Genomic DNA, 27,053 nt, shown 5'->3' with positions numbered 1-27,053 from the left:
AACAACCCGCTTAAAATAGGAGCAAAAGATCTGAACAGTTCACCAAAGATATACACTTGGTAAATAAGAATATGAGACATCTTGTCATTAGGGAAATGCAAATTAAAATGAGATACCACTACACACCTACTAGAATGGCCAAAATCCAAAACACCGACTCCACCAAATGCTGACAAGGACGTGGAGCAACAGGAACTCTCATTCACTGCTAGTGGGAATGCAAAATGGTATAGTTACCTTGGAAGACAGTTTGGAAGTTTCTTACAAAACTAAAGATACTCTTACCATATAATCCAGCAATTGCACTCCTTGGTATTTACCCAAATGAACTAAAACTTACATCCACAAAAAACCTGTACACGTTTATAGTAGCTTTACTCGTAATTGCCAAAATTTGGAAGCAACAAAGATGTTCTTTGGTAGGTGAATGGAGAAATAAACTGTTATATCCAGACAATGGAATATTATTCAGCACTAAAAAGAAATGAGCTATCAAGCCATGAAAAGGCACAGAGGAATCTTAAATGCATATTACTAAGTGAAAAAAGCCAATCTGAAAAAGCTAGATTGAATGAATTGTATGATTCTAACTATATGACATTCTGGAAAAGGCAAAACTATGGAGACAGTAAAAATATCAAGGGTTGCCAGGGGTTCCTGGGAAGGGAAGACGAAGAGGCAGAGCACAGAGGATTTTCAGGGCAGTAAAATTATTCTGTATTGTACCATAATGGTAAAAATGTCATTATACATTTGTCCAAACCCATAGGGTGTACACCACCAAGAGTGAATCATAATGTCAACTATGGACGATAGTGATGTGTCAAGTTAGATTCACTGATTGTGACAAAGGTACTTCTTGGGGGTGGGGCTCTCAGGATGTCGATAGTGGGGGAAACGGGTGGGAGCAGTGTGCAGACAGGGAGTATATGGGACCTCTCTGTACTTTCTGCTCAGTTTTCCTGGGAACCTAAAACTGATCTAAAAAGTCTATTAAAAATGACAACAGTGTTCAAGCATTTTATTAAATCAGATGAGGAATCTCCACATTGTTGCACATACCAGATTGTATACAATTATAAGGGCATATCACTTGTTTACGAAGACACAGCTGAGCAGTAAGTTGACAAGTCCAATAAACCATGTTTAGCCAACTAAAATTTCAAGAACATTCAAAAGGAAACACAGTAAAGGTCATGCAAGTTCTAGAATAGTGAATCATGACAAAGCTCACTCATTTTATGCTTTACCTTCAAAATGCACATGACATCTAAAACCAGAAAAAATCTGAAGACCAGTTGGTTGTCACTAGTCAGATACACATTTCATTCAGGAATATTAAGCCCCTTACCACTTACTGACTTGTTTGATTGTAAATAACTTAGTCCTAACTACAGAAAAGTTTTTTGAAGAGATTTACTGTTGTAAAATGTATGCCCATTGTTCATAATATGCCTTGAAGTCACTGAACTTTCATTAAAATACAATAAAGCATGATACTCAAACCAGGAATCCCAGCTATGACCTTTTCACTTACCACTAAATATCAGTTCAAGATAAAACACTGTAAAGACTAAAATAGACTGTGAATGGTCAAATCAGTGAGACTGTATTAATCTACATCTATTTTAACTTACATAAATGACACTAAGTTTAAGAATCTGAAGAGACCCTATGGACTTTTTCTTAGGCGACAGTATTGAACTGCCTCAGAACAAATAGCTGATTATCAGGTTTATAATGATGGCTGAGTAGAAAATAAATTCCTAACTGATGTAGCCTCAAACTTATTTGTTCACATCTATGTTTAACTTATAACCACCAAATCCTAATGGTTGGGGAGACATGATCAAATACCTCTCTGCAAGCTTCATCTCCCCACACCCTCCACTCCCCCCTCCCCCCAAACTCCTATATAAGTTTCCCCTGCTCTAAGCTAAAAGGTCAATTCTGGATTCAGACTTGTATGAACTAAGTTTATAGGCGATAACATGCAAATAAGGGGATAAAGTTAAATTCGTTTGACAACAGCAAACATTATAAATGTATGCTACTATCCCGCTAAACAGAAGACCTGGGGAAGCCACAAATATAACAAAACACAACGTTAGGTTTAAAAACAAAGACTCTTGAAGGAAGTAATTTTATTTTACAGTGGTTGAAGTTATCCACCAAATGCTTAATGACCTCCATGTTTCTGCAACTAAAACTAAAAGAGAATTAGAGGGAGCTGGGAATACATGTTAGATACTAACGATCTTCAAGCTTTGAAGACGGCATTGCATGAAGAAAATTATGGGAAACACTGTTCCCGATAATTACGTACACCCTTAGTGTAACATATGGAGATCACTGTCTCCGATATAGACACTGTGGTAGGCAAAAACTACCTTGTTCTTTATACATTATGGAAGACACTGCTCCCGATAATGTGAGTTAGGTTTGTGAAAAAGGTACTGGAAATTTTGCAAAATTCGAATTAAAGTTACACTTTGGATAAATTGAGCTGTAAAATTTTGCATGTACGAGTACGATCACAGCTTTTAAGTGACATTAATTTATAACTTGGTCACAATTCACTGCATTTAGGGGAACTGCTGTTTTTAATCTGTTTAGCTAAATAGAAATTTAACTTGATTAGCAACCACTAATTAAATTTAATTCTTCTCCAAGACTTAGCTTTATAATTTTATTTGGCTTGCGGTTGTTTTCTAACACTCGTAAGTGTCGACCACAAATGCAAAACTTCCAGTATCTGTTGGGTTTTATTAGCAGATGCTGCTATTATTTAAAAAAAAAACGACAGTATAACTGTCATAATTATGGAAGGCACTGCTTCCGATAATTATCTTCTATAAAAAAAACACCATTTATAGTGAACTCTGTCACTGATAAATAAACAATAAATATCTCAGTGCCAAAATGACAGGAAGCTTTTCCAAAAAATTAACACTTTGGCCAAAATTTGGCAGTGTGTTCTTTAAAGTCTGACGAACTGAGTTTGAAATTAAACACCTAAAACTTGGTTCTCTTTCAAAATACCTTGGAAAAAACGAAAACAAAAAACTAACAAAGGTTTATGGGACAAGGGACAGAGGAAGAGGAAATAGACTAGGTCTTTGGCTTCTGGTCTCCTCTTTTCATACATAATCTTGAGGTTAACACATTAAGGCCTTACTCCTGTGATTAAACAGTTGAACCTCCTTTTATGCAGCTGAAGGACCTCTATTTCAGACCTCACTGGCAAGAAAACAAGTCCCATCTCTTCTGAAAGTGAACTGTTTCACTTTCAGATATGGAAACCAGCTAAATCCTTAGAGAAGGCAGAGATCTCACGTGGAGAGTAAAGCCTTACAGCCTGGGATCTCCTATCTGGCATCCAGTGAAGGCGGAGGATCACGCTAAGCTGCCACTTTCCACCTTCAGCAGGTATCACCTTCCGCCTCCAATTCAGAAGATACCAGTTCACGTACTTAGGATTTAGAGCAATAGTTCACGTAACTGGTTCTGACTTTTTCATAACTGTAACAGGAAAGAGGCAGTTACCATTACAAAGCACTTAAAACTCTAGAGAGAATCAGAGAAAATATTCTATCGTGAACATTTTTTTAAGTGGTTAGTCACTTTAACTTGAAGTGCAGGTACCTACCCTGTATTAAAAGCTGCTGCCTAAAGACATCTAGCAGTACCAAGATTGGGTAGAATTTTAACAATATTAGGTTTTGTAGCCCTACTGAAAATTTAGCACAACCAACACAAGTCTAGGAACCACACTACCCTGATGTTCTTATATAAGTTATAGGTATCACATTTAAAATTCATTGTCAATGTCCCAGATGTCACCAGAAAGGGCATTTGCAGCTCCCTGAATAGTCCAAGTTGCTAGAGCCAACTGGTTTTTCAACAGTGTTTGATTAAAAGCACCATTATTTTTCTGCCGCAGCTTCAAGTGCTCTAGTAAAGCTGACAGAGTGTGAGAGCCAGAGCCCCAGAAGATATGTCGGAAAGGAGACTCTCTTGGAGATACGTAGGGTGACAGGAAGTGATATTCCACCTACGAAAACAAAACATACAAGGGAGCTTACACAGTGCTGTGACTTTTGTTGTGAGGAAAGGACCTGATAGAGTAAAACAACTGTCATTCTCTCACTTCAAATGTTAAAATTTCCCTGAATTTAAGAATGTTGAGAACAGGCTACTAATCTTCTAATGTTAAAATTGTAAAGCAAGTTGTCAATTCCTTTGTAAACTCTAACTGCATTGGGTTTTTGTTTTTTTTTTTTTTGGTCAGAGCCTATATAGGGAAGGTTTACAAGTTTCCACTGTAATGCAGTCTTCTGCTTCTTCCAAGCAGACTAGGCTAAAAGCAGCTAAGGGCTAAATTAAACAGAAATACCATTAATGATCCCTTCTTTAAAATGTTTTTAAAGCCTAAAAAAGTTAATACGAGGTCAAATGTCTTTTGTATTTCCAGTTTAGATATGTTGGCTTTATACCTTGCTAATAAGTAAAAGTTAAAATTTGTGCTGAATTCTAAAGCAGCAAAGGATTCTAGGCTCCTGGAATTATTACTCTACTTTTTAGAAACACAAGATTTACCAATTAAAAATGCACATACTTGAATTCCTCCTTTTCTAAGGGTTTACGTACTTTCATGATACGGTCATTGATCTCCCTCATGACAAATCTGTTTGTTCTCTCAGCATTCTTATAATCGGTTGTTAGTCTAGACGTAGCACGGAAGAAGTCTCCACGAGCAGAATACAGCCACTGTAGATTCAGACCCATCTCCTGAAGCAGAAAGATATTAAACTCACTATTTATTAGATGTTATATTTCTAAGGATGTTATTCTGTATACCTTTTTAAATTTAGGTGTACTAACTGAAATGATTCTGATAAAAGGGGGTGAGACTCACAGACAACCTCAAGCCAGCAAAAGCTAGACTTAACCGTCTTGTACAGGAGGTTCCAAGTTCTATAAACTCATAACACACTCATATTTAAGCTCAGCAGATAGTACAATTATCCATTCTTAGTCTCATAAGAAAACCATCCTCATCAAGAAATGTAACATAATGTACTTAGTAAAAGTATATAATCCTGTGTAGTATATTCTTTCTGGTTCAATTTCCCTTTGGTGGCAAACTTCAAACATTTTGGTTCAGTGAACTTCAAAATCTAGTTATTTCCATCTGGTAAGTCCCAGTTTCTGATCAGTTACAATTAGTTTCAAGTAAGCCAATCCTAATAATTAAGATTCGGTTATCAATGATTTACTTCATTTAAGGGATCTGTTAAATTGACTTTTAGTACCATAAAAGCCACTTATTAATATTAATTTGGTTTTATCAAATGTTTGAATATTAGACACAAAGGATCAACACTAAATAACACTTTAACCACTGGCTATGTTCTCTCTCCATCCATGTCATCTCTGCAAGGCACATGTGGCCCAACTCATAGGTTCAGAGTCATAGTTGAGATCTTTATATTCTCTAGGCCCAAGTTCTTTATGGGTTGCTTGGGATACATGAATGAGAGAAAGCTTAACACCATTTTAGATTCTGAGAGACTTGCTGTGGTCTATCCTATATCTATAACCTTCAGCCTCCCAACTTCTCTTTCAAATGAGTTACGGATTCTAAGCAAAATTATACTTCAGTTCACTTTAAAACATACTTTGGCTACCAATCATGCTGCCTAGGAACAGCTAAACATTATTCTTCAAACTGCTTGATACTTCAGCAGTAAGAACCTGGTTTTAGTTAGTGCTCACCTTTATGTCTGCTCTGAACTGGTTCATTTCTCTCACAAACCAAAGTATTTTGTCATTATACATCTCATAGTTCAGGTTCAATTCAACATCATGGGTAAGTTTAATCACAAGCAGACCGGCTACTTCTGCTGCTGCACGTGCCATTTTGTTCAACTGAGGAACATTCTGATTCAGTACCTCATAGGTATCCATGGGAGTACCCAAATAAGGGTAATCTGTGTCCTGGAAAACAAAGGTAGGTTAATGTACTCAGGTGGGTTATAAGACTAGGAACCTCACATTCTAGTTTCCCCATCAAAGTAATAGTAACTGTAATTCTTCCTTTGCTTCTAATATATTCCTACTCCAACTTATCTCATATCCACTACTTTAAGAAGATACGGCTTTTGCTAGTTCCTCTGAACCTAACCTACTCCTGGAATGATTAGTTTCTTCTAGGTTCCATAGAATCCCTGTTCTATCACATCACAGACCCTAAACAGATTTCTAGCCAAATTGCTTGAGGTTATATCCTTGTTCCCTTCTCTCTGGGAAGTTTGGCCCATATTAATGAGGAAAGAGGAGAGCACGCATGAAATGTACTTTCAATATAAAGTGTTACTTTTAGATAAAAATTTACCTTCTTCTTCTTCATGCAGCATTCATCCATTCATACATGTTACCTTTCTAACAAGACCGTTTGATGCTTACAAGAACTTCTCTCCACTTTCACTGGACAACTTTAGTAGCTATTTCTTCAACTCTATTCCCTACCACTGTCCTCGGTGACAATCTCATCGGCAATCCTTTGGTTTGACCTCAATTCTTTACTTTCAGACTGTATATATCTGTATTACCTATACCTCTGAACCAGCACTGCTAGGAATCATTAAGAAGTTTTTAAAAAAAACATGACTTCTGAAGGTCAACAGAAATCATCCATAAGAAGTTTCCTCAACCCTAGGACCTGACACTTCTTCCTAAAGTACGAAATAGACATAATGACCAGATGTTTCAATACCATTCATACTGTTGCTCTAGCAGAAAGGGGAATTCCAGCTATGTTAATCCCCAAATCCAGATCTTTCATCACTCCCTCACTTCACACCTTTCCGTCCTAGTTCCAGGCTAAAACCCCCAGTGGTAAGAAGTTATTAAGGACCTGGCCCCTACTGGATCATCAGTTTGATGCCAAAGTCAACAGCTTCCACGCTGGCCTGCTATGCTAACTCTGGGATCTCTTCACACCTCAGAAGAGCCTGCTGCGGAGCTGGTTTTCCAACTCTAGCCCTTCAGCACAGAAGCCTTCCTTCATCATTCTTTTTACTCTGCCTGGTTTTCAGTGCCTTCTAATTGGCTCTTGTACCAAGTCAATCTTGTTTTCCAACTTGGTCAGTTCAAAGTTCTGTCTCTTAAAAATCTTACCTCTGTTTGGTTTTTCTGCTTTTATCTATAATCCCTGCTTAAGAGACTAACATCTCTGGACGAACATCTACAACCGTATTTCAACAGGCATCAAGAACAGTATTATCCTGTAGAACTTTGTTTGAAGGAAATATTCTATACTGCACTGTTCAGTAGACGGCCTTGTTATTAAAACTCATCCTACATAACTGAAGAAGTTTAGCAAATAAACTCAAATGCTAACTAAGCCGAGATTAAAATTCTATCTTAAGACTGATAATAAGGGAGATTACAATAACTGCATGTATCTAACTTCTCAAAACATATAAGCACTCTAGGAAACTTGGCCTCAAAACTGACGAAAGAAGATCTAAGATATAATGCTGTAGCATTCTTCAGACTTACCTCACAAAAACAGAAAGAGACTGCTGGGATTCCAGAATATGCAAGGAAAGGGAAAGCAGCATTATCAAAAGAAAGTTTCTCGCTGCAAGAAAAGCAGGAATGTGTTTTTAGAAAGTTATCATCTAAAGAAAAAGACTGTGCTACATGCAACCCTACCCTACCCCCAAGTAAATTTTAACTCACTGCAAGGTTATGTTTAAACCTCTACCTAACACAGTAGGTGCTACTTATTGAGTGACTCTGCTTTTCTGTTAGCTATTCATTCACTTTTCTCAGCTTACACTTTGTTGATCCAGTTGCTGTCCCGATATAGAGAGAGCCCAGTAACTGGATGTTTCACCTGTAAAATAAGGAATTATTTTATCATTACAATGAACCTTTCTGGACTCATTCATTCAGGCTAGTCACCAACATTTTTCTCTATAAACATCTATTAAAAATATTAAATTTTTTATTATATCTTCTTGAAAAAAATTTAAGACAGTTAAAACAATCCCAAATTTCTGAAGTTACTCCTACTAGGCTCGTGCTGTTAGTTCCTCTAGTTATGGTGAGAAAAAAAAAGTTTTCCTTCTTAACATTTTAAAGGTGACTTCACCACAGTTTTAAAAGCCCTCTCTAGTCTTTATGATCTGCCTATCTTCTTTCTGGTTTCTTCCTTCCAGCAGCACATTTTATACTACTGCCAGCCTAACCTGCAAGCACATTACTGCCCTGTTGGAGACCCTATAGCAATCCCTAGTTTCCCATGGGATCAAGGTCAAGTTCCCTGACCCTTATTTCTCTCCAACTTCAGTCACTCCAATATATTGTCTCTAATCCCATCAGGGAAACTTTGTTCCTCACTCATTCACATGTCTGTTTTTATTCAATGACTATCTCATCTGGCCTTCTTATTTAAGTCTCAGGTATGGTTCAAGTTCATTTAAACCTTCCTTAACGTTCTGACTCTATAGATAACCTCTGTGGGCACCTACAGTTTAAATATCAATGTTTTTCATCTTAATTTTTTGTCTAATTTACATTACACTTTCATAAGTAGGTATACACTCACATCTTGCATCGTCTTCTCAATAAGCGAATACAACAGTGGGCTGGAAGAAACTTTGAACTTGCTGGTACCTGCAAAGAGATTATTTTAACATTGCTCCTTCTTTAGTCAAGCAATTTGCACACTGCTACTTCTATAACTAAAACTACTTGGCAAACAGGAAGACAATAACCTAGATCAGTGGCATATACAACAACTGTCGTCTTAATGAAGTAGATAAAAAAAATGGTTGAGTCAAGCTCTTTCGTGACTGATAACCCTAATTTCACTCAACTGAAGCTCTTACTCCTTGAGTTTGCATATTTAATGTTAATGACCTGTTTTTCTGGTACCTTTCTGGTTCACCCATGTTAGGGCAGGCATCTATTAGCTACAGTAAGCTTGCTATATTCAGTATATTCTGCTGCAAAGGTAAAATGGCAATAATGACTAATCTAATAAAATTTAGTTTAATTGTAACGCCTTCCTTTTTATTCCCAAAGTAGACATTTCATTACTCTCCAGTTCATCCAATTTATTCAGCCAGTTCATCCACTAGCTACATCTGTACTTTAAATAACACCGAACTCTTTCAGAAGTTTGATTATCTTGTATTTCTATCCATGATGCCACAATCTAGCAAGTTGTGAATTAGTCTCTAGAATACCATTCTATTGGTATGGTTTAGTTCCTTCTGGTCCAAAGTAGAGAACTAGTGGGTCTCAAACTTTAGTGCAACTGAATCACCTAAAGCACTTGTTAGAACACAGTTTGCTAGACACTATGCTCCAGATTCTGATTCAAAAGGTCTAGGGTAGGGCCCGAAATTTTGCATTTCTAACAGTTCCCAGGTGATCCTGATGCTGCTGATCTGGGACCACATTAAGACCACTGCTCTAGACAAGGCAGTCTGTACCCATTCTATAACTTAATCCACTATTTAAAAGGAAGCTAAGTCAGTCTTTTGATCTGGTTGTGTCCAGTGTAAATCGTAAAAAATAACAAGTGCTGCTTTAGAAAGCTTTCTTCTACTATTCTATAAGTAGTTTATAAATTTATAAATGGCTAATGAAAGGATACTTACCAAGAATAGCTTTATCCAGGTTAATGTAAGTGAAAGCCTTTAAATGCAAGGAGGCAAGGTATCCCTAGAAGAGAAGGAAAAATACGAATGTACTAATATGTATTAACTTAATTATCACAGACAGTAGCTATTATTAGGGATTTCTGTTTAAGTTTGGATTCTATTGAAACTAAACATACAAAGGTAAAAATGATATAATCAAATTTAAAAGAGCATGGTTTCTGGAGGACAGCTTAAGCCAATACAAGTTCGAGTGCCCATTCTGGGTATGGATGATATATAGATAATACCTCTAGCCATTCAGTGGCACCAATAGCTCCAAAGTCTCCACCACTCCAGCTGGCAAAGACAATGCTCCTGCTGGGTTTAAACTGACCTAAAAGACAACAAAAAGTTAGTTTTGTCTTGGTAAAGGTTATAGGTAGGTAACTGACTTAAGATGAAATCAGAAACTTCTAATTCAAGACCGCAGATTCAGAAATATTTCTTTTCCTTTTGAGGCCCCAGGTGAAAGAACCAAAAAAAGAAAGAGAAATCAAATTTTAAAGTAATATAGCAAAGAACAGGATAGGAGATCATTTGCAAATAAGATCTTAAGTACATAGTAGGGACCAGCTTACTAGACCTCACTCTTTTACACTCCATTCTTTGAGTCCCTTATAACTTCCAGACCAAGAGATATCTGAAATCATAGCCAAAGTATCTTCTTTGAAAACAATTTGCCTAGAGGTAAGTCACTTAAAACACTAGATTACTTTAAAAACAACTGTTTGAAATAAAATTAAAACTCACAAATTTAAGTTTAGGAAAGAGTGAGTTTTCAGAGAAATTACATTAATGACAGCTCCTTTGGGGGTTTTATGTGCCACTACCCTCCATCCCTCCCCCTCCCCTGGGTATGTAGTTTTCTGCATTAATGTACTTTTGTATTAAAGTTAAGCACTGCAACTTACCCTATGACCCAAAGATTCATGAATGTGATGGGGGTTTGCATGTGGGTGGGTATAAAGGAGTGGCAAGTACTATGGGAGAAAGGCTTGAAAGGAAGCCTTTCTTACATAAACAAATTATATACTATATAATATTATATATTTATAAATCAAATATATAAATACATATTCTATGTTGTATTTATAAATATTTAAGTTATATATTATCATTTTATAACAAAACTATAGAACATTAGTGCAAAGGTATGACACTGCTTGCTTTCAAATAGATTCCTTAGGGACCATGTTAGATTTGCCGTATCATTCTGGATATGTCAAACTAAGAATTTAGGGCCCAATATAATGCTTTCCAGCATCTCAGAGAAACTCATGATTCCCAGTACAATGAAGACACTGCACAGAAAGCTGTTTCAAAGTCAAAGGCAGATACAACAAAAGACAACCTGCTTTGTACTTAAGAATTCAGGGTCTAACACAAGTGAACCATAAGAATATAGGCAAAAGTGAGCAAAGCATATTACAACATTTAGAAATACAGTACATAGATGTTCAAGTTCTCAAAATTTGTACTCTACCTTTTAAGACCATATCGGAAAGTATCTGGGCAAGTTTCAATAGGAGACTTGTTCCTACACTGGACTTTGCAGCTCCAGGACCCCAGGCATCCCTCTGGGCCCCTACTATAACATAGCGATCTTAATTAAAAAAAAAAAAAAAAAGATAAATTATACAATCAGCTTTTAAACTGTTTTCTAATATTGAAGTCTAGAATAAGCACGTTAGTAGAAGGGTAAAAATGTAGTATATGCATTAAGGGTAAGAGAGCCTTCCTTCAGATCTGACTTAGGACTCCAGGGATTAAAAAATTCACATGACAATACTGATCTCTTTTCCCTTATTCATACTGCTACTCTTTTTTCTACATTACCAATAAGGTTACTCACTGACTACTTATTTGTGCTAGTTGTCTAATAAGCACTGAAGTCCAAGGGCTGTCCTTACCAAATATTATTATTTGATGGCATTCAGATACATTGGCAGACTACAGCCTGCATGCCCGTACTGTCCATGGCTATTTTTATGCTACAGTGGCAGAGTTGAAGAGTTGCAATGGAGACTGTATGGCCTGCAACATGTTTATTATTTGCCCCCTTAAGAAGAAATTTGCTTACCTCTGGTCTATTTAATAACTTACAAGAGATTTTCTAGTCATAATGGTCAGTTTTTGACAAGTTAATTTCCTAGGACCTTATTACCTCCCACTAAAACTGACACCTGAACAGTTCGCTTTAGGACAGATAAGATTTAGCATTTCAAGAAACCAAGCCAAGTCAGGCTTCCTGCACTCCCTCCCTCTGGCCACATCCTTAAGAGTAAGGAAAACAAAACAAATGAAAAACCCCCAAGGATCTTTACCTGGTTCTTCAAAGCCCTTAATAACTCCAAAGATGTTAAAAATTCTTATCTCTTTCAGCACATTGTTCACAGTGAGCTTCACATTCTTATTCTGTGAGGATACCAGCTTACATGAAGAGTCTATTCCCCAAATAGAAGGACAGTCTCCTTCCATATTTCTAGAAGTAGAAAACAGAGATCAGAGTTCTGAGTTACTGTTAACCTCCCGCCGGTTTACAAAATCAGTCCTTCCTACTGTCCAGTAAAGTTCTAGGTTAAGAGGACATATAAATAGAACATACAGAATTATTCACTAGTGGCCAAACATTTGTGTTTTACTCTGATCTGTAGGCGGTCATTTGAAAATCATGAGTTACTTCCTAATTTAACCAATGTTTTCTAAAAAATGTATTACCTATCCCATCTGATGTGTGCCTTTCTGCCAGAGACATAGCTACAATTTACATCTGAAATAGATTCCAAGATGGACTCAGAAGGAAGTTCTTATACATAAAAGTCCATTAATATATTCTCATGTTTCCTAACAAGGGTAGTATACATTCTTATTTCAGTTAAGAAAGAATACTCTCATGCTGCTGGTAGTTAGGTTAGCTATCTTCCCCTATCTGATTCCTCATGTGTTATCCAAACACTGACTACTCTAAAAGGGCTTACTTACATAAATATGTCAAAACATCATTACTCCACACTACACAAGAAGATAAGGGGCTGGCTTCATAGGTTAGGAAAGACTTGTAGATGGTAGGAAGAATTAGCTGATTCTAAGTTTGGTTTTAGTCAAAAAGAATCATCCATTACAAAAACCTCTTAAACAGCATTATTAATAGCCATATAGGATATCTGAAAGTCCTTACATGTACATGGCTCTTCGTTTGATACCAATAAACCTGCTAAGCAGAATATACTTTATAGCTATCCAATTAAGTCAAAGAAACATGATCAATGGGGTTAAGAGTGACTTGTTCTATGTCACATAGCAAATAAATGCTCACATGAGTTTTGAAACTAGACTGACATCCCATGCCAATACCAGGTGGGAAATATATCCAGAACAAGATAAAAATTAATGACATGTACTTTAATCAGACTGAGTTCTATTTCTAAAGAGGGATACTAACACACTAGGGAGATATCCAGAAGAACTAATCATGACTATAAAGCATCTGGAAACTGTCATGAGAACTGAGGATATTCAATCTATAGACAAGGAAACTTGAATCATTCTGTTGCTTAAAAAGAAAATCCAGAACTAATGAGTGTTCCAGGGAATAAGATTTCAGCTCAATACAAATTCTTATAGATCTCCAGTAATTGAACGGGTTGCCATAGGTAACAAAATGCTTTACCACAGGAAGTACTTAAGCAGAAGCTATGCCGGGAATATTACACAAGAAATTCACTGGGTGGATTGAACAAGGACTCCTTGAGTTTATAAATCCAATGTCTGTTATTAAGATCACTTTATGGAGGAAAAATTTCATTTTTATCTACACCAAGTTAACAGCTAACCATCCCCAAAATGTCCAAAATGTGGAAAATTATAGCCAATTGTTTTAAGATTTTATCAAATCAACAAATTATTATTATTTCTCCCTAATCATAAAACCTGACCCTGCATTACAGTTTTCAAATAAGAACTTACTGAAATAGCTTTTCTGCACCAGCTCTGGAAATTGTTTGGACAGGTATGTTAGGCAATCCTGATGACTGAGATGGTGGAAACTGAGTGTGATTGAAAGAAGGGAATCCAGGTGTGTAAGGGTCACCTGTTCCCAGATGAGCCTAGTAAAACAAAAGAATAATTAGCTCAGGCATTTATTCAAGAAATCCCTGTAAGATTCAAATTCAGTATGGGGCTATAACCTGAGTTTAGTTTAGCACCTTAAAGTTTGAAAGTCTGAGTGGTTCTATAATATGTGACTCTTATTTTTATATGGCATATGTCAAATTCTCAATTCAAGATACTATTGATAAAGTACTTTTACCAATAAGTAATAATTAGGTCTCAAAGTCACGTAATTCATCTTCTCACTTACTGCTAAAACTCTCCAAGGGAAAAAGAGTATTTAAGGATGGCACAGTTCTCTTTCTGTTAATGTAGATGGAATCCAGCAACAATTTGGAGAACCCAGTAACTCATTTACTCAAGAAATAAAAACTCACATGTCCAAAAACTGGAAGATCTGCGTTAACAATGGGAAATTTAGTCTGGTCCATGTATATCAAGACACCAATTGCATTTAAACTTTCAGCATTTGCAACCTAAAGAAAAACAGGTAAAGCTCAGAAAATGAAGATCTAATCAACCAAAATTAGAAGAATACATACTGAACATATACTGAAAGACAAAGGTTTACAGCAGACTACACCAGTACTCCCAATGTTTCAAATAGCTTATATGTTTAGAAAAAAATACTTGCCTTAAAATTTAACTTTTTTTAAAAATTTAACTGAAATTTTTAACGAGATAATTGTAGATTCATTTGCAGTTTTAATAAGTAATAGAGATCCATTGTAAACTTTGCCCAGTTTCTCCCATTAGTCAAACTTTGCAAAACTATAATGTAACAGCCTGAATATTAACATTGATACAATACAATCCACCAATATTATTCAGATTTCCCCAGTTTTACTTGTACTCATTTCTGTGTTTGTGTGTATTAAGTTCTAAACAATCAAAATATTGAACAATTAGTTTTAATACCACAAAGATCCTTCCCATTGCCATTTGATATCCACACCCACTTCCTTTCCACCCTCAACTCCTGGCAACCACTAACCTAACCTCTCCTCCATTTCTAAAATGTTGTCATTTCAAAAATATTATATACTCAAAAAGCTAAACAGAGTTACCATATGACCCAGCAATCCCACTCCTAGGTAGATACACAAGAGAATTATAAATATCTATTCACATAAAAACACATAAATGAATGTTTATTGTAACATTATTAATAAAGCCAGAAAGTGGACACAGCCCGAATGTCCATCAGTTGACAAGTAGCCAAGCAAAATGTGGTATATCTGCACAGTAGAATTCTATTCAGCCAAAAAAAGAAATGAAGTACTGATTAATGCTACAACATGGATGAACCTTGAAAACATTATGCTAAGTGAAAAGAAGCCAGTCAAAAGACGCAAAATATTGTATGAGTCCATTCATATAAAATGTCCAGAAGAGGCAAATCCATAGAAACAGAGAGTAGATTAGTGATTGCCAGGGACTAGGAGGAGGGGGGAATGGGGAGTGACTGCTGCTGGGTATGGGGTTTCTTTAGGGGACGATGAAAATATTCTGGAATTAGATCGTGGTGACTGTTGCACAACCTGTGAATATACTAAAAACTGAACTGTACACTTTAAAGAGTGAATTTTATGATATGTGGATTAAATCTCAATTTAAAAAGTAAAAAAGAAACAATTCAATGTGGCTGCACAACAAAGTTTAACTAACTCTTAAGGAGAGTTCAAAAGATAAGAGAAATAATAAAAACCCATCCAAAACAACCACTGTCTTTCCATTCTAAGCCCTGTGTAGGTGACTTTTAATTTTCCTTTTTATAAAACATAGTTATAACTGAATTTTTTATATATATATATATATATATATATATATATATATATATATATATATATATATATTCTATATATAACTCAGTTACATAGACACAATTTAAACTTCTTTCACTTAAGCATTTCAGATTACTGCATTTTTATTGAAAGACAATGACTGCAAAATACTCCAAGTGGATATGCCAGTTTTGGAAGTATCCTATAACTTTAAATAACTGGAACTTATTTGATTTGTAGAGTACTTTAATAAATTATATTATCAGGTATGAGAGTTTAAGACAGATGGTTTTCAGAATGTAAGAAAATTAACAATACCATTTAGCTGAAGAATGTTATGATACCAATGTATTTAATAACTCATACTCACCTTTTCAGCAAAAGTAATTTTCCCTGCTCTAACAATCACTAAAGATCCATTCACAGGCATATTTAAATCCTCAAAGTCTTTTTTAGTGCCAAAATTAGCATGGACCAGTTTACCCTAGAATAAAGACATTAGATTCAGTGAGCATTATGGTATTAGAATAGCGACAGAGTCTGCCACCAAATATTTTACAGGTCAAACCCAATAGAGAAAACCAAGAGAGAAAAAAAAGAAGGCCAAGGCCAGGAAAGAATATATGAGAGTTCTAAAGTCAAAACTGGTCAGGGTTAACAGGAGTGAAGTCAAGATTTCTGGTCTCCTATATTCATGCCATTTATTATCTTATGATGCCTTTAATTAACATTGATTATTTACGTCAATTAATTTACATTGCTTCAGATATTTGGGGGGAAGAGAAAGGATAATAAGATATCCTTAAGCAAAGAGACATCTATCAATATAAATACGGTAGGCTAGCCAAGGCAGTACCAATTACATAATGTTCCCACACTTGAACTCCAGACAATTGAGGACATAAGAATTAACTAAAAGTTCTGATAATAAATCTGTCCAAAAATTGTTTTATAATAAAATGACTTGCATAGATCAACTTTTAGATGTTTTTATAAGCTGTTATCATAATGCTCCTAAACTCTATCAGAGTTCAGATGTACAGCTATAAACTGACATTAACAACCAAATATCTAAATATAGAAAGCTCGCAGGTGAACCAAAACTCTCCACGTTCTTTAACAGAACAATCTACCCGCCTCCAAACCACTGGCTTGTGGGTGGCCTGGGAAAGTGATACAGCACAGGTAAACCAGGAAGGCAGAGAACAACCCTAAAACTTCATTTGGCTCGGAAGGCAGTTTTTAGATAGACCCCAGCATATAAATATGTGGTTTTTAACCTAAAAAACCTAGATAGATCTATCTAGCTGTTTTTTAATTTTATAGTAGTTTGGCCGTATTTGCCTAAATTTTAAAAGATCAAGCATTAAAGAACCAAACTTAGACTCCAGCTGAGACGGTTATTTATATCTGTCCCCACATAAGGGGGTACCTGATACATGAATTCATTCAGTAAATACTACCATGTGTCAGGCACTGTCCAAGACTCTGGGACATAGCAGAACATGAAACCAACCCCTAGCCCTTCATGTAGTTTACATTCTAGTGTGGAAACAAGTAAATAAAGTCAGGTGCTATAAGTACTAGGAAGAAAAATGAAGCAGGATAAGGAGAAGTGATTAGAGGAAGGACATTTTTGATCAGATAATCAAGGAAGACTTCCCTAAGGAGGTAATGCTGGGAAGAGACTTGCACAGAGTGAGGGAAGAAGCCATGCTAATACTTAAGGGAAGAGTAGGCCAGGCAAAGGGAAAGGCGACTTCTATAAAGGCCGTGAGGTGGGAGCATGCTTGAGTTTGAGAGTTTGAGGAACAGCAGGGAGGTCAGAGTGGCCACAGCAGAGTGAGCAAAGAGGGGAGCAGGAGAATTACTCAGTGCCTTGCTGACCAAGATGAGGACTTGGGATTTTACTTTAACTGTGGCATAGGAGGGTTGAGAACAAAAATATCCCAAGGTCAGTTACATTTTATGAGTAAATTTATACTAAGAACAGTAAAGACAATGAGTTTTTGAGCTAGTCAACAGGGGAAAATGTCTCACGCACGGTTTTGCCTTACTCACAGTAACTGTCGTAGCCTTACTATACGCCACATAACCCTCGGGATTCTCCACCTGGTACGCCATACTGCTGCCGCCGCTCTTACTCACTATGGTCACCGAGTTCTGAGCATTGCTAAAAAAAGATTAAGTTAAAATGAAGCTAAGGCATTCCTGAGAAACAAATTAAATGGATTTAATACATTTAGCATTTGACTTGCATTATTTATTTTGAAGGTCTTTGCTATAATTAGCACACCTGAGAATAGCTACTTCTTATAAAATAAGGTTACCATCTTTCAACATACCTGCCTTTGACCTGAATCTTAACATAATGTTCATCGTGCCAGACTTTGCTGAGTTTAAGTTCACGGAATTGATTTTCAATGTAAAAAGCAAGGCTTTCATCTTTTTGAGATCCAGCCTCACGAGGGACATAAGAATTTTCATTCAGCATCCTGGAGGAAAAAAAGTCACTGTTAAATGAACTAAAGTTTAACCTAAAATAAACATTGAACTCAAGTATCAAGCAAATCGTTTTAAAAGCATAACTCAAAAAAATAAATTAACTGTGACCCAAAATCCTGGATTAACCAGATAGAGACAAGCTTAGAAGAAAAAAAATGTGCCCATATTTTAGGGAACTTGTGACTTCAAACTTGTTAAAACCTCTTTATCTGATGTATCTGCTTAGGGTAATTTTAGGGGAAATGAGTAGCTTCCAGAAGATCTGCTATAAGCAAAATGAAAGATAGTATTACTACTGGTGAACTCAAGATGTACAGCTTCAATTTTCACTTTTTTGAAGCATTCTGAATACCCTGGAAGCAAAACTCCTCTTCGTTCCGATTTCTTTCCCATGACTCTTTGTAAATATACACATCATATTAGTTATATGATGTTTTTTTTGATAGACCTCATCCTCACTTTATCCATAATGCCTAATATACAGTATACACAGAAGTATTCACCAGATGAAGTAAAAAATGCCAAGATTTCTAATTTAAGACCAAAAGAATTACTGTAACATTGAAACTATAGGGGGCTAACAAAAGGTAAAAGATGATTTGTTCTTTACACAGAGTTAGATATGTGTCCAAAGAAGACCTTAAAAATCTAAGGACAGGAACCTTAAGGACACTTCTTAGGGTATAGATTGAGTGAGAACCAGAAGAAATCAAGAAATACTAGAGATGTATCAAGCTGGGCAGTCAAGTTAGTCTTGAACTAGAGGATGAAAAAGGCTACCGATGCCCTTATGGATAGCAGCAGAGCTCAGCATGACTTATAAGGGGTTGAGACGAAAAATCGGAGCAGAAGAAAGTCTGACAGCAAGCAACAGGCTACAAAGAACCAGACGACAAAAAGATCAAGAGCCTGTGAATTTTCTTTAAAAAAAGGAGAGTCCCCACAGAAATTCTAACATTTTTTCCTAACATAGTTTGAGTTCTTTACTGACTCTTTACCCTCTAACTGAACATGGGAAGTCTCGCCTATTCTATAAAGCTTTTCCTCCAGACTATCACTTTTGTTTTGTTCCACTGCACCTAATAATCAATATTTGTTTAGGCACTGAGGTTGAACTTGTAAAGCAGCTCAAGCTTACTTGATGGCACTGGTGAAGTCTATGGCATCCAGTCTCTCCGACAACATTGATTTGAGGTCTGCCCAAAATATGCGACGTGTTTCGGGGAGCTGCTCTTCTGTTTCGAAAGGTTCTGTCTCCTCTGTGCACGAAGGCCCTGTTCCTGCCGGTCTCTCACAATCGGCTTTTGGTTCTACACGTTTACAATAGCCCAAGTAGCCAATCATAAATCCTAAGGATAAAAAGTTTCAGAGCTGAACTCATAGAATTTCATTTATAATCTATTCCTATAAGAATTGTTAATATTTTCAGCTAACCCTTGAAAATACTGGTTTTAATCAAATTGTAAGCCATTTGAAAGTAAGTAATGCATCTCCATTTTGTCTATTTTAAACCAGTCAATCTATTATATAATAATTTTATTTTAAACAGTTACCTTTTCAAAGCAAAGGTACCTTTTCTTCCCCGAAGCCTTCCTTGAATCCTCAGGTCCAGGGTCTATGCTACAAATATCCTGTGCATATTTCTAGTGTAACATTTGCACATTACACTGAAATGATTCATGTGTCTCTCTTCTCCCACCAGGCTAACCTCAAAGGCAGGTATAGAGTCTTAGCCATCATTGTATTCCTAGTGCCTTGCACAATGGCACATAAAAATGTACGAAATAAATGTTTGCTGATCTGGATGAACAGAATTCCTAGAGTTGGTGACAAGGAACATTTAAGTTTTGAATGGCCATTCTTACCAATCAAGAAAAAGACGATTACAGCAATAGTCCCATAGCAGATATATCCATTTAACCTTTTTGGTTTTATGACACTGGTGTGGTTACCCCTCATGTTATTGTCAACATTTTCTTCTTCATCTACAGCTAGTTTCATCTCCACATGACTGTTATCGCCATCTACTTGCCGAGCCAGACTAAACCGGGTATATGACAATGGTTCTCCACCAAACTGAGATTAAAAAAAAAAAAAAAAGGACAGAGAGAAAGCATTATGAAGGAGAAGAAAGGGAATAGGGACAGTCAAAGAAAGTTTGGTGAGGTGTTATACATATTATTGGGCCATTACTATGACTTGCTATACATTCTCAAGGAAAAAGAAGTTCCCCCTTCAAATCAGCATTCTTCCCTGTGCCCAGTTCTGTCAATGGCAGATGAGTGCTGGATCACACACTGGCCTTCATCTCATTCAGACTTTTCCTTCAGGGTTTCTGTTATGCATGTCTACTGGTATACAATTTGACCAGTGCTTTCTTTAGTTCATCTTATCTACTTGATTGTCTCTCTGCCCTGAAACTTCTTACAAGATTTTCCATAATTAACTCTACTCAAGACTGAATATACCCTTCCTTTGTGAGATCAGTTACACCTCAAGACCACCACTTCAAATATAAATGAATACCTGATGAAAACTTTGGGTATTATTTCCTGCTTACTGGGTGAAAGCCATCCTTGTATACTTCGTATTCTTGCAAACTGGTAACAGATAAATCTTTCTTACTGAAAATCTTACCAAGTTAGAGAATGCTGATCTTGCTTGATCCATCATTGTGAGCTGCCACACAGAAGAGCCTAGTAGTAAAATACAGAATTAATATAATGAGATAGATACCACTGTATCAGACTGGTGAGGACTTTTCATTACCACACTAGATTATTATATATCAAATATCCTTTAAAATATATTATCACCTTTCTAGAAATGGTCTTTAACCAAGATATTTAGTTTACATGACAACTAAATTTAGTGTGATCCTTGATTAGATCCTGAATTGGGGCGGGAGGCAGCTTGAAGGACATTACTGGAAGAAACAAGAAATTTGAATATAGACTATATCCTAGATAACAGTATTGTATCAATATTAGATTTAGGAGTGTGATAATGGTATTGCATTTTTGGGAGGAGAACGCCCTTTTCTTAGGAGATTAATGCCACAGAATTTAAGGATGAAGTATTGTGATGTCTGTCACTTAATTCCAAAGAGTTCAGTTTAAAAAAGTATGTAAGATATAAAGGAAATGTGGTTAACGATCAGTGAATCTAGGTAAAGGGTACATGGATATACACTGTAATATTATTTCAGCTTTTCCTGTAGGTTTGAAATTTTTTTAATGAAAAATGTGAGGAAAACTGGGACTTCCCTTGTGGCGCAGTGGTTAAGAATCCACCTGCCAGCACAGGGGACACAGGTTCAAGCCCTGGTCCGGGATGATCCCACATGCCGTGGAGCAACTAAGCCCATATGCCACAACTGCTGAGCCCGCGTGCCACAACTACCGATGCCCGTGCGCCTAGAGCCCATGCTCTGCAACAAGAGAAGCCACCGCAATGAGAAGCCCGCGCACAGCAACGAAGACTAGCCCCCATTTGCTGCAACTGGAGAAAGCCCGTGCGCAGCGACAAAGACCCAATGCAGCCAAAAATAAGTAAATAAATTTATTAAAAAAAGAAAAAAATGTGAGGAAAACTAGTTAGCATGTTATCCATGGTAAGTAGATTTAAGTAATTGAATTTAGTAGTCAAAGAAAAGGGACAAATACAAAAGAAAATAGACTAGCACCTGGAAAAAAAAAAACCTAACAAAAGTAAAATTAAGACTGGTTATGCTACACAAATCAGTAACAAATCACCGCCAATAGAAAAGGAGAGAAAACCTGATCCTTCTGATTAAATGAACAGTTCCTAACAAATGATTTGATAGATCTTCGATGCAAAAAGAATAGGTAAAAGAAAAACACAGAGTATGCTATTTTACAGATGAAAATGCCAATTATTTGAGACGTTAAGTGACTTGCTCAAGGCTGAAAACTGATAATCCAAAAATGAAGTCCAATGGGTTTCTATAACACTGGTTTTATAGAAAGCGCGTTCTCATCTCCAGAAATTTAAGAAATTAATTTCAACTTTTTTCAAAGCAAACTACACCTCTGTAACCAAGAGAGAGTCTTAAGTTAAAGCGTAGGTATTAACTGAAATCTAGATTTTCTGATTAATTTGGTTTGAATCCATCTAGATGCTTGAAAGTGATAGTATGTTGAGATGTATAAAATGGACATTTATTTCATACTATTTTAAAGCTTTTCCTCCACTACAAGTACACTCATAGCACATTTTAACACCCACGTTGCACAAAGCAAGCTATGATATATATGCAGATTGTAAAACAAAGATATTATTAAAACTGGCATTAGAAAACTCTATCAAAACCTATTAACAAAAAAACAATTTTTAATCCCCAAGCTTTAAAGACCAGAGCCAATAAGCAATAGATCATATTCTTAGAAGCACAATCTCTTGCCCCATGTGGTACAAAAAGCTTATCACTACCACTGCACCAGAACCGTACAGACCCAATCACTAGAGCCAGAACTAGAAGGCCCCACCCTGAACCAACTTTAGTCGCCCTTTTCTAGGAAAGAACAGCTTACCAGTTTAATATTCATCTGACCCAGCCATTCCTCAAGGCTTCTAGTTTTAAATTAAAGACTAAAGTGACAACATATTTAAATAAATGATCTACATATAAACAATGAGATTGAGTGATTGCAAGTCTGAAAAAACAGATATTAATAGCACATGCCATGATTTTGTATAATTAAAAGTATATTTTTTACTGAGAAAACAGATACACTATTTCTATTTCAATCCCCAGACACAATATTAAGACTATAACATAAAAGAAATCAAGTCAGGGGGAAAAAAGTGTGACCTAGGTAATTTCCATTTTAACTCCATCATTTAACCCCACGTCTGTGAAGACCACAATTAATTCTATGATATCCACAAAAGTTATTCCTGAAGTTTTACACATAACAAAATTGAGTTATTCTTTCAAAATAATCTCACACATAGTAAAGCTATTTCAAAGAACCCTTAATGAATTTTCTTCTAACTAAAATAACTCTAATTTACGTGCTCTAAAAGCATGGGAGAGAAACTTTTCATACCATTTATATACCAGTCTATAAACAAGTAGTTCTCTTACAAGACTATGTATAAAAGGCAAACAACCCTTATTTGGCTTCTGTCAAGATGTCACCACCAGTGCTAACAATCTATTACAAGAGACAAACCAAACATCACCTTGATTTTTATTCATATTAGCATCTTGTATATCTTTAGTGTTCTCAGTGATAACTGGGAAAACTATTCAGTTTCTTACAATAATGAAAATTAAGGTAAGCAAAACCAGAGCCCCACATGTTTTGAACATGAAATGGAAGGAAGATCTGAAATGTTTTTTAATTGAGCCATGGGATGGAAGACAGGAGGCAGGCAAAGGTACTCGCTAGACTACAGCCCCAAACTTCTTTCAAATTCAAATCATCTTATTCCTACTTTCTTGAAATGTGGCATTAATTTCTATTTAATTTTTTTTTTAATACAGTAATTATCTTGTGGTCTTAAGCTACTATGGGATGTCTTAAAACAATAGTTCTGTACAAAATATGTACAGCTAAAGGGCTGTGGGGATCAGGTACCAAAATACACTTTCACCTATATATAAAACATACCCAAAGCTGCTACTCCACTTTACCTGAAATAAAAATAAGACACTTGTTTGTTATTATTGACAAGCCCATTTCAATTTAGAAAACAAGCCACAGTTTCAAGTCCTTGGAGATCACATAAAATGAAGTTCCTCTGCCTGCTTTTGAGGCTCTGTTCTAGAGACCTACACTACCTAATTACTTCGCCGCCCTCTATCTTCTCCAAGATGAGACAGAATCCAGCCCCTGCCTGTACCCACTAACATTCTTCCTCTGTTCTTAAAGTCCTACTCATTTCTTCCAGGATCTGTTCAAGGGCCATCTCTATGAAGCCTTCTCTGATATCCCTATCCTATAATACTTGATATGCAATTATTTCATAATCAACAAAGACTAAAGATATTTTATTTGTTAACAGTACTGGGGCATGCTTAATGTATATGAGGTTCACTTTTCATATCATTTGGAAATTATATGAAAGAGAATATGATGAAAACCTTGGATGTGGGATCTTCCCATCCTTGCTACTATTTTGGTTTATCCTGAAATCACTGGGTAAAGCTTGGGTAGTAGGGAAACTTTAAAAAGTAGAAGAACTTTCACCTTTACCTGGCAGAGCTCCAAGATGTCAAGCAATTGGTTATAGACACCCATTTTACAAACAATTTCCCAAGACAATTAGGCACTTGCAGGTGAAAATGAAAAGATTACAGGAACTTACAAAACTTCTGCATGGCCCTCAGAATGCACATACTTGTGTATACCCACAATGACTTGTAAAGAGACGGTTGGTCAAGGTCTTTACTAGCTTCAAGAGTTAACTTTACGGGCCTAAAATGAAAAGGCAGTGGAGGAAGTCAAAGAAAACAAGCAAAATCTTCATTCCTATTTGGCTTTCTGAAAAAAAGATTGCTCAACTTGAAGGTCAGGACCACCTGAAGTCCCTGCGGTCTGTTTGTGTAGTGCTCATCTGCGAGAGCAGACAGAAGGCACACACACAGAAGAGTTCCAAAAGGCCTCAGAGAATCATTTTTAGGAGCTTTCAGTTGTTGTCTGATTCAAGTTTAGCTGGGAGCCGTCTCCATTACAGATAACTACATTATCAGAGGCAAATAAATGCCACCCCTTAGGGCAGAGTTAGCTGAGTTGTTTACTATCCAACAATCTTCAGCACAGGCTAGGTTCACAGCCAGCACTACAATGTTCTTGTCAGAACATTCCATCAAAGAAAAGTTAAAGGATGCTATGCTATATATAGACTTTTGGAAAATATTTCATATCAATGACAAAATTTTTTTAATTCTGGATTTTCTTGTGAAGCATATTGAGTTTATTATAATCCAAAATTGAAGGGGGGGGGGGAACAGCAGGGCAAACAAGTATACTTTAGATAGCCTAACCTTAATTTTCAAAGCAGAAAATCAGGGACCTCCCTGGCAGTCCAGTGGTAAAGACCCCAAGCTTCCACTGCAGGGGACGTGGGTTCGATCCCTGGTCGGGGAAATAAGATACCACCAAAAAAAAAAAAACAAAAAAAGGTAGAAAACCACTTCTGGAAATCACCTTAAATGTCTTTGTCAATAAGGTCAAACTCCCTAGCTCAGATACCACAGAATCAGCATCTAGTATTCCAAAGTCCTATCAAAGCCTAGAATAAAGGTATCCAAATACTTTTGTAACAGGACAACTATTTCCTACTTCAATCTTCTCCGAAAAAAGCAGCAGCAATCAATTTCCTTGGTATACCCAAAGTCGCCACAAGCAGTAGGCAGAGGGAAGACATTAACCCGAGTCAAGTCACAACTTACCCACTCTCCCCACTACGAGCTTAGAAAGCTGTCCACCCGAAACAGTGACACAATGCGCCTCTAAGCCCATTTATACCATACGGCACAGCCTTTTTATACCATATCCCTAATTTCCTGAAGGCAAAAGCCGATTCCAATCCAAATAGCTTTTATTTAGCCTCTAGACCATAGCTTTCACAAAGTATAAATCTTATTCCTACGGTCTCCCATCTGTTGGTGAGGAGGGCCTAGCAATCCGAATATTCTTAATATGAACACCTGCGGCTTTCAGTCGGCTTCTGCCTTGGGAAAACTGAGAACCCACACACAAGGCCAACAGGCAGCGCTGAAAGATCAGGTTGTATTAGAGTTCAAATATACAGCTTATAGAAACCCCCGCCTAAATGCCCAGGACCCAGTCGTAATGCAGTCGAGGACAGCAATGAGACCAGGGCCCGGGCGGGCCCCAAGGAATCCAAGAGCTACGAGCTCAAGGTCACCCACGCACCGCGACAGCCATTCCCTGGGAACTCTTCCTGAAGCGGCCACGTGCTCCCCGCAGAGCGGCTCTGCGCTGCGGCAGCGTGGCTCACGCCTCGCTCCCGAGCCCTCAGGCTAGGGCTGTCCCACTAGGGCCTGCATTTTTTAAGGGCAAGCTACTGAGGACAAGGGATCCGGGTGGCCTGAGGAACCGGAAGAAGAATGGCGGGGCGCAGAGCGACAGTGGGGCACCCCTCATCTCGCCTAGCAGTAACAGAATCCATTCGCCGGTCGGGGGCCGAGAGGAGGAGGGCACCAAGAGAAAGAGAAAGGTAGGGCAGCCCCTCTCTGCAGCGCGGCTCCACCCTGCTTGCACTTGCAGCCTACTCCGCTCTCCGCCGCAACCCCTTCCCCGCCGCCACGCGGCGCGCATCCCCCTCCCGCCCCACCCGGAGGCGCTGCAGCCTCCCCGCGACCCCGGCGGCTCCCTGAGGCTGCTGGACTGCACGGCGGAGGGCCGCCCCCGAGACTGCTCGGAGCAGCCCCGCAGGCTGAACGGAGGGCAGGAGGGTCAGCGGAATTCTAGCAGCAGCGTGTCACTCACACAGGCGCCTCCCGGGTCCGCCGCTCCACTGCCCGTCACCGGCCGATGCTGACGCCCTCTGATGGGTTGGTTGCCTGCAGTCAGCCGTTTATAGTCTCCCGCCCTCTCCAGATCCTCGGAGACCCTTTGCGTCACTTCCTGCCTCACGTACACCTTAGGAGGCGCTCTGGAAACAGCCCGGGGCTAGGGGTGGGCACGCAGCCGGATGGGGGCCCTTCGCTGGAGCGCGGAACCCGAGGAGGCGAGGTCGGAGGGAAAAGGCGTCAGACTGCAGGTGCCGGGAGGGGTCGAGGGGGTGGCGCACCAGCTTCCTCCTCGCGTCCTCGGCTGGCCGGCTGGCGCGCGGGCCGCAGCCCTTCCTCCCGGAGCCCTCCGTCTAACCTTGACCGGTCTTCTGGCCCTGCAGTGCAAGGTCAAAGGGGTGTTAGCGTTTACTCCTAAATGCT

The 27,053-nt window shown here is 37.8% G+C and overlaps 2 protein-coding genes across 2 annotated transcripts in view; one reads left to right on the top strand and one right to left on the bottom strand.

The window, feature by feature from the left end:
- The window catches only part of LOC137765903 (uncharacterized), a 50,444-nt gene extending 23,785 nt beyond the window's left edge, over positions 1 to 26,659 (top strand). Inside the window, exon 6 of the mRNA XM_068545657.1 lies at positions 26,157 to 26,659. Within this exon, the coding sequence (XP_068401758.1) occupies positions 26,157 to 26,659 (503 nt within the window). The remainder of the gene's footprint in view (positions 1 to 26,156) is intronic.
- Positions 1,001 to 26,718, bottom strand: TFRC (transferrin receptor). The gene is made up of 19 exons (XM_068546531.1): positions 26,608 to 26,718; positions 20,759 to 20,817; positions 19,987 to 20,197; positions 19,260 to 19,470; positions 17,962 to 18,111; positions 17,678 to 17,789; positions 15,987 to 16,100; positions 14,210 to 14,308; positions 13,689 to 13,828; positions 12,047 to 12,204; positions 11,206 to 11,325; positions 9,971 to 10,056; positions 9,681 to 9,744; positions 8,621 to 8,688; positions 7,848 to 7,906; positions 7,567 to 7,648; positions 5,779 to 6,000; positions 4,651 to 4,791; positions 1,001 to 4,054 (listed from the first exon to the last, which is right to left on the bottom strand). Exons 2-19 carry the CDS (start codon positions 20,792 to 20,794, stop codon positions 3,812 to 3,814), a joined length of 2,316 nt encoding a protein of 771 aa, XP_068402632.1. The 5' UTR covers positions 20,795 to 20,817; positions 26,608 to 26,718; the 3' UTR covers positions 1,001 to 3,811.
- Between the last annotated feature and the right edge of the window lie 335 nt (positions 26,719 to 27,053).

Source organism: Eschrichtius robustus, chromosome 6 (genome assembly GCF_028021215.1).
Source record: "Eschrichtius robustus isolate mEscRob2 chromosome 6, mEscRob2.pri, whole genome shotgun sequence".
Taxonomy (NCBI): domain Eukaryota; kingdom Metazoa; phylum Chordata; class Mammalia; order Artiodactyla; family Eschrichtiidae; genus Eschrichtius; species Eschrichtius robustus.
This window is presented reverse-complemented; position numbering and strand designations above follow the sequence as displayed.

What these genes read in the sequence shown, in the direction of transcription:
- TFRC (XM_068546531.1), bottom strand. Translation starts at nt 20,794, where the DNA reads ATGATGGATCAAGCAAGATCAGCATTCTCTAACTTG. An exon ending in CCTGGATAAAGCTATTCTTG is followed by an intron (nt 8,689 to 9,680) that starts GTAAGTATCCTT and finishes ATCTCTTTGCAG; the next exon opens with GTACCAGCAAGTTCAAAGTT. An exon ending in TCAATGACCGTATCATGAAA is followed by an intron (nt 4,055 to 4,650) that starts GTACGTAAACCC and finishes TTGTTTTCGTAG; the next exon opens with GTGGAATATCACTTCCTGTC.